Here is a 13,317-nt window from a genome sequence, read left to right on the forward strand (position 1 = left end):
AAAACAATAAAAACACCTGCCCCCCAACAGAAGCTTATCACACATCCGTGCGACTGTCGCACGAGCGTATGTGCGCGAACCAATCGAAGCAGGCTGCAATTTTCATCAGCCGACAACAACACAGTAGCGCAGGACACCAATTGTCCAATTCGAACAGCTCCCACACCGCTTCCAAATTCCCAGTGTAATGTGCTGTGCGTTTCGACTCTCTCGAATCTACTACTAATCGGTGCAGGTGGTGATAAGGGGGCTCGTTCGTTGCCTTTTTTGTGTATACTTGCTTTCGTCTCCAATAGGACCTTGAGACGGGGAGGTGCGAACGCCAGCACTGGTGTGTTTTGAGGGTGCTATAAAACCGCCCTCCTAAACTACGGATTGCTGTCAGTCAGATTAAACCAGTCGACATCTGCTACCTGCTTCGAGATGTACAAGTACAGTGCCGTCCTGCTGCTGCTTGGGCTAGTGGCCGCTGGTAAGACGTTTAGGCTTGTTGGGAAACATTACGTTACTTACATCAGCTTCTTCCGCAGCTAGTGCCGCTTCCCTGTCCACACCTGCCCCGGATAGCTGGATGCTAATCCCGGACGGCAATGGACGGTTACATCTGGCCAACCTGAACCCCTACAACATGGACGAAACCGTGCCGGAGCCTCACTTTACTGCCGCCACCGATACGATCTTCCGGCTCTACACCCGCAGCAACCGCGACACGCCACAGGTTGTGGGGCTGAACGATGCCGGTTCGCTGTCCGGCTCGAACTTCAATGCGGCCCATCCGACCCGCTTCATCATTCACGGCTGGAACAATGATGGCTTCTCGGAGGTGAACATGATCCTGAAGGATGCGTGGCTGGACCGGGGCGACTTTAACGTGTTCACCGTCGATTGGGGTGTCGGTGCGCAGACGATCAACTACCCGTTCGCTCGGGCACGTGTCGGTGCGGTCGGTAACGTGGTGTCGACGTTCATCAACTTCCTGCAGGCGAACACGGGCATCACGTTCGCCAGTGTCAGCATTGCGGGCCACAGTCTCGGGGCGCACGCGGCCGGCAATGCCGGTTTCTTCCAGTTCGGTCGGCTGAACACGATCTTCGGAATGGATCCCGCGCTGCCACTGTTCTCGCTGGACAGCAACGATCGTCTGACGCTGAACGATGCACAGTACGTGGAATCGATCCACACCAATGCGGGACTGCTTGGGTTCGATCTGCCGCTGGGACAGGCGTCGTTCTACCCGAACGGTGGCCGTACCCAGCCGGGCTGTGGCGTTGACATTACTGGTGCCTGTGCGCACGGTCGTGCGTATGAGTTTTTGGCTGAGTCGATCGTGTCCGGTGGCTTCACGTCGGTTCGGTGCGGCTCGTACGACGAGATCCTTACCGGTAACTGTTCCGTGCAGGGTGCCAGCCGTCCGATGGGTGGCGAACCGTCCAACTTCGGCACCGGCACCGAGGGTGTGTTCACGCTCTCGACCCGTGCGGCGGCTCCATTCTCGCTGGGATAAACGAAAAGAAGGAATCACGCCCCACACACGGCTTTTGTGTGTAATTGTAGAAATAAATAAGGCTTATATGTAAGCACGATTAATTATCAACGTTTGACGTCAGTACCTGCTTTTTGGTGTGCGTGTGTATGCCCGGTAGCTGCTTTGTCATACGCCTCCCTCGAAGGCGTATTTTATTGCTTGATCCCTACGCAGCAGCAGCGCGGTGTACAATTTTCTGGAAGGGAACGCCAGCAAAGGATTAGATAGCGTGCGCTATCTACTTTGCAGCGCCGGATAATTCCCCCTACCGAACGGTCGATAAGCTGCGCCCCACGCCGAGCGGAACGGAACGTGCTCTTTCTCTGTCCTTTAAAAGCGTCCCCCGGGGGTCCGCACTGGTTTAGTCGTCGCAAACATGAAAGCAGCTACGGTGATACTAAGCGTTCTTGGGCTCGTCGCGCTGGGCAGTGCTGCCCCGGTCGAGAGCATCCACCCGTGGGCCCTGATTCCCGACGGTAACGGTAGGCTGCGTCTGATCAACGTTAACCCGTACGATGTCCCCAAGGGTGACAATGAGGTTGAGCCGCTGTTCGATCCGCTGACGGACGTTGTGTTCCGCCTGTACACCCGTCGCAATCCGGTCCATCCGCAAGTGATCCGCTGGAACGATGCGGGTTCCGTTTCCGGCAGCAACTTCAATCCGGGCCATCCGACGCGCTTCCTGATCCACGGCTTCCTGGAGGGCGAGGATGCCAGCCTGCACTGGTCCATCAAGGATCACTTCATCCGCGTCGGTGAGTTCAACATCGTGAACGTGGACTGGGGCGCGGGTTCGCAGACGATCAACTACATTGCCGCCCGCAACCGGGTGGGCGCTGTCGGAGAGGTGATTTCGCGCATGATCAACACCATCGTGTCCGCTACCGGTACGTCGCGCAACAACATCAACCTGATCGGCCACAGCTTGGGCGCGCACGTGGCGGCCAACGCCGGTAAGCACCAGAACGGGCAGCTGAACACCATCATCGGTTTGGACCCGGCCGGTCCGCTGTTCTCGAACGGGCAGGCCGATCTGTTCGGCGCCAACGATGCGCAGTACACGGAAGCCATCTACACCAATGCCGGTCTGCTTGGGTTTGATCAGCCGCTGGCGCACGCCAACTTCTACCCGAACGGTGGTCGCTCGCAGCCGGGATGCATCCTGGATGTGGCCGGCATCTGTGCGCACAACCGGGTGAACAATTTCTACGCCGAGTCGGTTTCGTCGTCGGTTGGGTTCCGCTCGACGCGCTGTGCCAACCATGCCGAGATTCTGCAGGGCCGCTGTACCCCGAGCGGTGCAAACGCGAACATGGGCGGCGAGCCGTCGAACCGTGGACGTGGTGTGAATGGTGTGTACTTCCTCACCACCAACTCCAACTCGCCGTTCGCCCAGGGTTAGGGTTTTGCGCAAGCAAGGAGGTGGATTGATATTTTCAAATAAATATGTTAATGCATTTTGTAAATAGTAATTACGTTGAGTGTAAGTTTGGGAAAGAAATCATGAAGGGGCGAGTAGCGCACATCAACAAACCGTTACAACAAATTTCATTTGATGTCCTGCTCAATAAAATGGTTAACTGCTTACTTACTGATTAAATTACAGCCGTGAGAGGTATTTTAAAAGCACTCGCCTTCAATTAGCACTAAAAACGTAGGAAACTAATATCACCACCGGTACAAGCAAACAATTACAACTTCACACATTTGAAAGCACACGACGAATGGCGCAAGCAGCAGTTTCAATTGCATACATTTAGGCGCACTTGCAAGAAAACTCATATAAATGATTATTTTTTCAAGCAAACATAGAGAGCAAATGTGAAACAATTTCAAAAATTTGATACAATAAGTTTTAGTGCACAAGTATTGAGTAAATTGGACAAGATTTATTTTGCAAATCATAGCACGTGCCCACATTTTTACTTACAGAAAATTAATTATTCTTTGAGTCACGGTAAACAAAACACACTATCGAGCGACTTTCAGCCTAGGAAAGATTAACTGCAAAAATTAAACGCCATTTCAAAAACATCAGTTAAATCAGCTCCTTTTTGTAACTTTCCGAGGGTACCAGATAAAGCAAACAAAGTAAATTAGATAAAACTATAATTTTTCTTTTTTTTTTTACTTTATCCATCAACCAAAACGGTTTCATATTTACACACCCTGCACACCGGGTCAAATGATGCTGCGTGATTTGCTCATTGTCCAACTTTGACAGCAGCGTGTTTGGAAGCTTCCGTTCATTCGAGCAATTCACTCGAGCTCCTTCATTGCAAAACATTCATTTCGAATCAGACCGCGAAGCCGAGTGGACGTACGTGCGTGTGCCTCGTGGAGTAAAGTTAACCGTAAACAGAGAAAAGCTACACGGTAGAGCTGGGTAGAGAAGTGTTTAAATTCGTTAAAATCATATTCAGAAAACTGTCGTGCGTGCAAGTGGAGTGATTTGGCTTGTGCATTTGTTTTTTTTTTCACGGAAAGAGCGCATATCCAGAGTTCAAACATTTAAAACGGAGGTGCATTGTAAGTGTCAATTGTATTAAATATTTAAGTTGTTCAAGATTAAATGTTGTGCAATGCTTTTAATCTGTTTGATAAAAACTACCTTCAAAATTGTTCGTGAGTTGTGCAAAAGATTCAATCCACTGTGATGCAAAATAGACGCCGGCTCCACGTTCCAATCATTCGGCGTCGGTAGGATTCGTGACGGCGCCGGTCTCTAACCGCTTCGTGCCCTCCCTCTGTGTCCATGTGTGTGTGTGTTTGTATGTGTGTTTGCTTCCTTCCGGGTGTTGGCGCGCGCTCAGGACATTTAAAATCCAGCGGAAGGAAGGAAGGGCGGAAGAAACTGCTCCGTCACGCTCTCTGGTCCGAGGAGTACCCGACAGTCTCTCGCTTTCTCGTGTTGGTGCATGTGTGCGTGTGCGCGGGAGAAAAGCAGGATCCCCCTTTTTCCACGTATAACAGAAGAGGGTGTATTTGTGTGTGTGTGTGTGATTGGGGGGTGGACTGCGGTGGATGGAAAGCAACCCCTAGCTTGAGCACCCCTCCACATACCCTTGCCGAGCGTCGTAAAATAGCGCCCATGATAGAGGGAGGACCAACGTGCCTGCCAGTGGCGCAAAAAAAATCGATAGCAAGTTTGCAAAACTTTAGGACCGTTCGTTTTGGTTCCGCTGCTCCTTGTTGCTTTACCCGTGGGCAAACGGTGTTGGTCCTCATCAAGTTGGCGTGCGTTTTTTCGCCATCAAAGAAGTCAACATTTCGATGCCGATGTGTGTTGCAATCAAGGAGAAGAATGCGCTTTCCTGTCTTTGCTGTTCGCCTACTGTGACGGTTTGGTTGCGTTGCTTCTCTTTTTCTGCGTCGGTTTTGCTTCGCTGAATGTACGCCAAAGATCACAACAATCGGACGATTAGAGAAGCGCTTCTGTTTTGGCGCATCGTTTGGCGTATTTTTTCGTTTTCTCTTTCTTCCGGTGATTTTGCCTTCTTGGCCATTCTACGGTATCAAACCCTGTAAGCGATTTTGATGTCATGTTTCCAAATGGAAGAAAAAGGTAGCGAGTAAAGAAAAAAGTGTATAAAATAAAATGTTTCGAGCGGAAGAGCTTGAAAGCTTGATGCGACAGTTGGATTTCGGTACACAAAAAACGGTCGAAGGATATATATATTTTATTTGTTGGAACTATGAAAGCACTTTTCACATATTCTTCATTAAATACACGAATGACCAATGACGCTCAAAATACATACGGAAGTGCAATTTGAATGAGAAATAAACTGTAAATATGTTTGTATTCATTATTGCAATTTTAACGTGTTAAAATGAAAATGACATTTTTAAACACTTTAAATGCCGAAATCACATATACTTGGAAGTTGGTGTTATTAACATCAAATTAATAAATATTGCAGCCAAGAATAGTTACACGAACAGATTTATAAGCCAACCTTGTAAACATAAGCAGATGGAAGAGATTTGTATTAGAAGCATTTACTTGATATTTTGGGGCTAGTTCGTGGCTCAATATTTGCTGAATCTAGTTTAGAAAGATTAAGATCTTTTCAGTTCGTGGAGAATTTTATTTTAATTGTTGAAGCACATCTCGTGAATCATTAATGAAAAAAAAAAAACAAACTAAATAAGTTGTTACAAAATAGACTAATTACTTTGTTCAGAGAAGCTTCACATAAAGATCAACCTTGGAATGTGATAACATTCTCCGATGCAACAGCATCCACCTCCAATTCACAACCCACCGCTAACGATCATAAAAGCATATGTCTCGCCAGTATGCCACCACACTTTACGCCGGCCGCCGTTTGCATTTCATCGTTAATTAACTCTAATCGAATCTAATGATAAGTAAGTTCTTTGGAGCATCATCTGCATTTTCGCTGCCCAGAGGGGGGGGGGGGGGAGGCACCGAGAAGCTCTCCGCCCGATAGTAGATAAATTGTGTACACACCACTTCCCTTATCGGGTGGTAATTAGTGCTTATGACACGCCGGAAGAGCAGCAAAAGCATTTGGGACCGAAAAAAGGGACAAAACCGCAGCATAATTTCCTTTCAATGCTCGCTTGCCCAACCACTCTCTCCGGGTGGATGCTCTCCCTCGGTTCAAAATAGAATTGTAAGGAAAAGTTTTAACAAAAGTGCGGAAAACCGTCTTTAAAGCGAAGCTTCCCTCTTTGAAGTGGGTGAAATCATTTCTGGCTGGGGAGGGGCGACTGTACACAGCACACAGAGAGCACAAGAGGAAGCAACTAACACAAAGGGACGGGATGCTGCCGTACCTTCTTTAAACGCCCGCCGGAAAGTGAGACAGTAGCAGCTGGTGTGCCCGAAAACCCGTGCCCCAAAACGCGTGCTCGGTCGGTCCGGTCCGTTTTGAGCAAGCAGCAACACACTACCACATGGACTTTGCCATGGAAACAGTGATAGAACGTAGCAACACGCTTCAGCATATTTGCTCGCTGCTAACCTCACGCAAACAAACAACGTGCGCGCGGCTTTCGCTGAAATTGTACGGGCAGCAGGAGAGGGATCATATTGCTGGAGACGCCAGGATGGCTGGGACGGTTAGGTTGTTCTTCTTTTTGTTACTTTTGCTCCACGCCCGAAGGACACACGGATCTGTACACGAGTCCAGCTCGCCCCAAACGTGCTTCGGGATGTGTGTCGTCATCGGGATAAAACTCCTCCCGTTGCGCCTGTGTTGGTGTGGCCTTCGATCTTTGCACCGCGAGCTCAGGGTAGGCTGGAAGCAGTTTTTCTAGCAGCATAGCAGGCTGGGGCGACTAACATAAACAGCGCATTACTCACCGAAAACTCAGGCCGCCCTTGGGCGTCGGGAAACAGAGCGAGCAAGGATGTGTTGATGAGAGAAAGAGAGAAACTGTGTTCATCCTGAACGTGTGGTGATTTGTGGTGATGGGGCGGGAAAGGGAGCGTCGTTGGTTTGGGACAAAGGAAAACCCCGGGAAAACTGGTAGTCTCCCCCTTACCCTTACCCCCAGCAGTAACAGCAGCAGTGGTGAGTCATAAATTAAACTCGCAATAACTCCTTCCCCGTTTTTCTCCTTTCTCTTTCTCTCTGTGTGCAGGATATTTCGTACCTTTGGTACAGGATTTTTCCACAGGATTTGATTGGGAAGAAGAACAGGACCGGAGTGTCCAGTTTTGTTGTCTGCTTTTAGCGCGCGCACTGCTCTTGTGCATCCCCAACCGATTGTGATTGTGTGAGGAAATATTTTTACATTGAGTGAAATAATTCTTCCTGTGGTTTACAAGTGCAATTGTGCCTGTGTGTGTGCGCACGATTTGTTATTGTGAAGGTGTTAATTAAGCGCAAGCTGGAAAAAAACGTGTTCGGTCGGCGAAACAGAGTAAGAGTTTCGCCATCGAATTTGCAAGCGTGTTGGTGCAGCCAAGTGCAAAGTGTAACCCAAGTGAATGTGTTTGTATGTGTGCTGAAAGGAAAAGCGGTTTGCGAAAAGAGTGAGATTCAGAATTGTGAGGTTCCGTAGCGGAACTGTCGTGTTTATCTTTTGCGGATAGAATTGTTTTAGGGGAGATATACACTTAAACCGTAGCAGCGAGGCCAAAAAGGATTAATTTAATCGATCCGGCACGTCGATATACTGGAGGAGAAGAGCGGAAGTTCTAGAGTTTGAAGACAACCGACTCCACACAATTCTCAGCATTTTTGGATATCCCCCTTTTCTGGTAAGTACAGTTTCAAACATTGCAATCATAATTTGTACTAAACTTAACGCAATAATACGGTTCTTTTTACCCAATAACTAAATATTGATCTTATTTATGGTTCGGACGAGAAACAGATGCACGTCCGATCTTGTAGGAACGGGCGCGTCTACCACTAGGCTGTCGGGCCGTCCGTTTGAACCAACAGTTATTTGGGTATTTAAAAAAGGAGCAATTCAGCAACATTCAGTATTCAGATTAAATGTACATATCGGAAATGAAATCTAAGCGATCGTTTTATACATATCAACAGTTTAGGATATGCATAGCTTGTTTTGTTCTAGCTGAGTAATGTTTTAGCTGGCGTTTAAAGCTTTGAAACCTAGAATTACGTCAAATATTTCAAATTTACGCTTTCTTTCTCCTAATGTTTTTTTCTTCCTTTACCTTTACCTCTCGGCTCTGCCCAGTTGCACTGCAATTATTTCACTTCCTGAAACGTATATCTGCCCAAAACAAAGCTCAGCATCCTATCCCTGGTATTAGAAACAGTGCGGATAGAGTGTAAGAGCATCCAGAGGAGGGGAAAAATGGCAAGAAAAGTAAGGAAATTCTCACAATAGTGTTTAACAAAAGAGCAGCTACAAATTGAAATGGCAATAATCACTCTGCCGCTGTGCTGCTGATGCTCGAACCGGCCGGGATCATATGCCGCTCGACCGTATCAAATCCATTTCCGGGCTTGCTTACGCTTTTCCCGGGGCAAAAATCGGAGCATAACGGTGCGGGTTCGATAATTTTCAAGCGAGCAAAAGTTTCAATTGTATCGCGTACGATTGCGCTCGCTTAACACCTTTAAGCTGCCCTCGAGATCCAGTGAGAGATCGTTAAGAACGTTTTGGGAGGGTGTGAAGTTTACGTTTCCTTACCGTATTTTCCCAATCACGACCTTTTCTCCTCCCGTTGGCTCCCGATAATGGTCGCTGGTAATGTGGGCAAAGCGTAATTTGCGGCACAACTCATTAAACACACATTTTTCGGGATGGGTTTGTGCTGTTGTTGTTGTTGTTGTGTGCGCCTGTGGTGGCCCGGTGGCACCAAATCCCCCTTGGTTCTGAAAATGGTCTAACAACCAACGTTCAATTTCGCACCAGATGGCAGCAAACCCTGAATCTGGATCTGGGAGTTGTTTTTTTTTCGTTTCTTTTCTTTCGTTTGTTTGTGCACATTTATTTGCAGCCAAGCCTGCACTCCCGGAAACCCGCCCGGGCCAGAAATGAAATTCGAATTGGTTGGCATTATGTCTTTTCCTCGTCCACACTGTTCGTTTTTGCGTTCGGTGTGGTTACCTTTAGCGTCCAAAAAAAAAAAATCGAACTTCGGTATTACATCTTTATTTGAATAGCCAATCGAACTATTTGGACTGGACGTCCGAGTATTGGTGGGCTCTTGATCCCTCCGGTAGGGAACAACACACCCATCATCGATTTGGCACACCAAATGGGATCGTCTGGGAATGGCAAAATATTGGCATAGTTTTGTTTCTGTTCGTGCACCCGTCACAGGGGGAAATAAATATTCGAATATTTCTTTCTGCAAACGAAACAAAAGTAGCGAAAATTGAGTTTTCTTGGGTGAGGGAAAGAAGAAGAAGAACAAAAGAAAAGGAAGAAACTATGTCATAGCTGTCATCAACAGTTTGTTTCTGTCGAGGAGTGTTGTGGGTTGCGAGTTTTATTGAGAAAGGGAAAATAATAACGCACAGCGACCGATGGGGGTTGTAGTTCACCTAATTTTGGGCTAAGTTTGTTTCGCTTTTTTCCCCCATTTTCTGATTGGCTCTGCTATGGTTGAATATTTGGGTCAATTTGGGTGATATACATTTGCTTCCGTGTCCTGTTTGGCAATGTGCCACTACTGTGGTGGTGTGTGCCCGATGTTTCATCGGAAAATATCAAGCTTAGAAGTAGATTTGCTTGGAAAATATGTTCTACGAAATTATATTCACTCGATAGAACCGCTCAATGGTGTTTGTTTACAACGGCTTATCGCTTATGTGCAGAAACGCACCAGCAGCTAGATAGCGAAACAATTTTAATTACAGGATGCTGTCTCACCCTTCTGCAGGGTGTCAATTAACTTCACAAAACGATGCCTCTACACCTGCATTCCATTCGGTGCTGCATTTTTTCCCCTACGCTTATCTCTCCGTTTTAATTTAGCTTTTTGCTCCTCAGCAGGGAGGTAATTACTTTTCCCTTTTTTTTGTCTGTACCAACGTGAAAGCCGTTCATTACCCGGGGAAAGCTCGGTGTATGTTCTAGCTATTGGTGCGAGAAAGCTAATAGGCAATGCGGGGAATGCGAAGGGGGGCCTCTGTGAAGAAACTTCTACTAGCATCGCAAACCATCCAAAGCGAACCTCGAAACCGTTCGGAAAGCGTTATCGCGCATCGCGAGGAAGGGAACATAATACGGTAAAAACACAACTACGCTGTCTTGTGTATTTCTTTGCGTCTGTAAAACAAAACGAAAAAAAATACACGCACATTAAACCTATCTTTATCACGGAAAGAAACTGGTTCTTGGGGAGGGGATGAATGCTGCCAGGATGGGTGTAGAATAAAGGGAATCAAAAGAAGGAAGCACTTTGAAGGTCTTTTGGAAGCCTTTCTCGGTGGAGCAGAGTAAGATAGAGAGCAACGATGTCCAACGTTAAATGTGTTCAAAAAGCACGTGAGAAAGAGAGTTAGCCACCAAAACAAGTAGACGAAAACAGACATACCTAAAAAACAAAACAGAGAACAACAAAACCTTCTTCACCAAAGCAAGAAGTTAATGATTCGCTTTCTTGGCTGGGCCCTGTTCGTGCAGACGCTTTGGTGAGCGCTTTGTTACCTTTTTGCCGTGTATTTTCTCCGGCGAGTTTGTTTTGATGACTCGTAATCGGTGCGGTAACTTCGGTGCGATTTAGTAGAGGAAACAGAAACGCTTGCTCATGGAGCGCAACGGCTTCTTGGGTGCCTAGTAGTGTAATACCTTAATCGGGCGCATCAGACGGATGAACATCATGGTTCTTCTTGTTCATTGTAACTGTGGGACTGTGTGTGTGTGTTGCTGCTGTATTTGTTTGTTAGTTTCCCTATCTATGCTGTGCTCCCATTTCATTACGGATTTCACATCACTTTGAAGGCCAACCGAAAGCAACATACAAAACATGACTCATCTGTGAACTGTGTTCTCTCGGTTCGCTGGTTCGTTTCCTACCGACGGTGATGATGATGATGAACAAACATGGAATAGAACGGGAACCTACCGATAAAGAAAGGGTTTTTTGAAGCCCCCTCCCATTCCGACGGTATCTAAGAGGGCCCTTTTTGCGCTTAGGCATCAAGCGGGAAGAAGCTTCATCATCATATCGCGTATTATTTAATGGTAACGGTACACAGCAAAACTACTATGCCTCCAGGGGAAAGGATGGGTAGGGACGTCTCAGCATGGCGCCACCCACACAAACCCAGCGAATCGTGTCCGGCATTCGCTGGAGAAACTATAATTCAGTGTCGATTACGATTACGCCGATGATGATATGGATTACATTCGTGGCTACGGGGCTAATTCTATTCCGGAATCGTGGTTTTATTGAGCAATTTCTCAACATCGGCATCGGGGGTTTAAAGTCATCAGTTTCATTTAAAGAGACGAAGTGAATTAAGTGGCTTCTGGCTTCACTGCCGAACTCGAGGGCCGCAAAACAATGGAGCTGAGACGGCTAAATGCTATTCATTATTGTAATAGCTCTACCACGCGAACAGCAAAATTGAGTGGTTTCGGGGGTTTTAATGCCGCTCGCTCTCTGGCAGATGATTTGTCTATTCGCTTTGCGATTAATTATGGTCTTCTCGCCGCCGACGCGTTACTTTCTTTAGGTCAAATGGTGTGTAAATGTTATCTTATCTCGAGGTTTTTCTTTTCATCTCACCTCACGTTTAAATCCTCAGTTGCTTCCAGCAAGACTCGCCGACAGTTGAAGTACGTCTCAAGTGACGGAACTGTCGGGACTGTCTTCATCCGTCACTTCAAAGCTGACTCGCGCCCACTCCAACTTGTAGTAATGAGCGCTTTTTTGTGTGGCGTTGATGGCTTTTGCCCGTCTAACCATCACGCTTCAATTAAATCCCGAGTTTCTTTACGAGCATCTTTTAAATCTCTCTCTCTCTCTCTCCCCAAACGGGAGAGTGTCTGACGAAGAAGAAGCCTTTCATTGTCACCCCACCAAGTATACACACATTGCCCCGTTTGCATGTAATCTCAAATGCGTCAATTTGTAAGGTTATTGTAAGGGGTACGAAGACTTGACATCGGTTTGTGACGACCAATTGGTCACACATAACACGATGGGAATAGTGCTCTGTCCCGAAAATAGTAACGCTCGAGTTGATACAACCAAACTTTTATGGCTTTTCGATAAGCCCCTCAGGTTACGTCCATTAGAGTTCCTTTTTACCCAAGAACAAGTCACTCCACTCGAGCGTAACAGTCCAATGTTGTAGAACTAATCACAGGATGACAGTTTATCGGAGAGGTTTTTTTGATTAAGCTATAAGCCTGTTTCTGTTTATGTCTTGAGGCAATGTCTTTCAACACATTAATCGTCCGTTATCCAATTTTTGCACATTATCATAAATGTTTCCCGCAACCCTTCACGACCACACGTCCGCAGATGGAACAGATTTGAACGAGTGGCGGCGGCGCGTGTCTTATAAATCTCAAACAAGAGCTACCGGAATGTGGCCGGAGCCAGCAATGTCAGGACTTGTAGAATCGTTATGATGAGTGCTCGTGATAGTCACGGGCAATTATCATTCCGAGACGGTGGCGGAGGCACCGAAACGGCATCACCCACGCTGCAATGCTTTCCACAGTTCCTCCACGACGACAATGCCGACGACGACCTCGTAAACCGAAATGCACGATACGGTATCGTTCCAGCTTATATTCAAGCGGTTCCGTTCCTTTTCTTTTTGTGTAGTTTGCAAATGGGACGGAAAATCATGATGCCTTGCACGGCATCTCAACCATGTGGGGATTGTTTTCTTCTTCCTACTTTTCCTGTCCCGCCGACACTCCGATGAGTATCGCTCTTGGTGCGCCACTACCACCAGAAGAAGTCATTCCAAAATGGTTCGGTAGCGTGCAGCGTGCGATGTAAACAAACGCGTCATCTAGCTGGGCCGTGTTGGTGTTTTCTCCCCCCTCCCGGGATGACAAGGTTTTGCATCTCGATACTGGTTTGGATGACAACGACAACAACGAGATATCCTCCCCTGCAGCCTTCAGTCCTTAGTTCCACTTTGATGAGCGAGAATAAGGGGTTCTCGTTTCCGCTTTCCACTAGTTGTAATGCTCTCCATGCTTTTCTTGGGGGCGCAATTGACACGTGAACCTTTGTCTCGGTGAACATGATAGTGGTAACGATGTCGACGTCGTCTTGCATCTGCTTATCTACGCTTGTTACAGAAGCTTTACGACGTTTGTGATGTGTTGAACAGATTTTTTTTTCTTCGCCTCCCTGA

The 13,317-nt window shown here is 47.1% G+C and overlaps 3 protein-coding genes across 3 annotated transcripts in view; all 3 read left to right on the forward strand.

Annotated features, from left to right (window-relative positions):
* Window positions 1–141: 141 nt before the first annotated feature.
* On the forward strand, window positions 142–1,594 carry LOC133392883 (pancreatic triacylglycerol lipase-like). Its single transcript, XM_061655262.1, has 2 exons — window positions 142–472; window positions 531–1,594. The coding sequence occupies exons 1-2, from the start codon at window positions 424–426 to the stop codon at window positions 1,502–1,504; spliced, it is 1,023 nt and encodes a 340-aa protein (XP_061511246.1). The 5' UTR covers window positions 142–423; the 3' UTR covers window positions 1,505–1,594.
* A 307-nt stretch (window positions 1,595–1,901) lies between these two features.
* LOC1280953 (pancreatic triacylglycerol lipase) lies at window positions 1,902–2,991 on the forward strand. Its single transcript, XM_320826.3, has one exon. The coding sequence runs from the start codon at window positions 1,902–1,904 to the stop codon at window positions 2,925–2,927; it is 1,026 nt and encodes a 341-aa protein (XP_320826.3). The 3' UTR covers window positions 2,928–2,991.
* Window positions 2,992–3,795: 804 nt separating this feature from the next.
* LOC1280951 (protein unzipped) overlaps window positions 3,796–13,317 on the forward strand; it is a 61,329-nt gene continuing 51,807 nt past the window's right edge. Inside the window, exons 1-2 of the mRNA XM_061655257.1 lie at window positions 3,796–4,054; window positions 7,142–7,763. The gene's annotated coding sequence lies outside the window, so the exon portion shown is untranslated. The remainder of the gene's footprint in view (window positions 4,055–7,141; window positions 7,764–13,317) is intronic.

This window comes from Anopheles gambiae, chromosome 3 (genome assembly GCF_943734735.2).
Source record: "Anopheles gambiae chromosome 3, idAnoGambNW_F1_1, whole genome shotgun sequence".
In the NCBI taxonomy this organism is placed as follows: Eukaryota; Metazoa; Arthropoda; class Insecta; order Diptera; family Culicidae; genus Anopheles; species Anopheles gambiae.

What these genes read in the sequence shown, in the direction of transcription:
- LOC133392883 (XM_061655262.1), top strand. Translation starts at nt 424, where the DNA reads ATGTACAAGTACAGTGCCGTCCTGCTGCTGCTTGGGCTAGTGGCCGCT. An exon ending in GCTTGGGCTAGTGGCCGCTG is followed by an intron (nt 473 to 530) that starts GTAAGACGTTTA and finishes CTTCTTCCGCAG; the next exon opens with CTAGTGCCGCTTCCCTGTCC.
- LOC1280953 (XM_320826.3), top strand. Translation starts at nt 1,902, where the DNA reads ATGAAAGCAGCTACGGTGATACTAAGCGTTCTTGGGCTCGTCGCGCTG.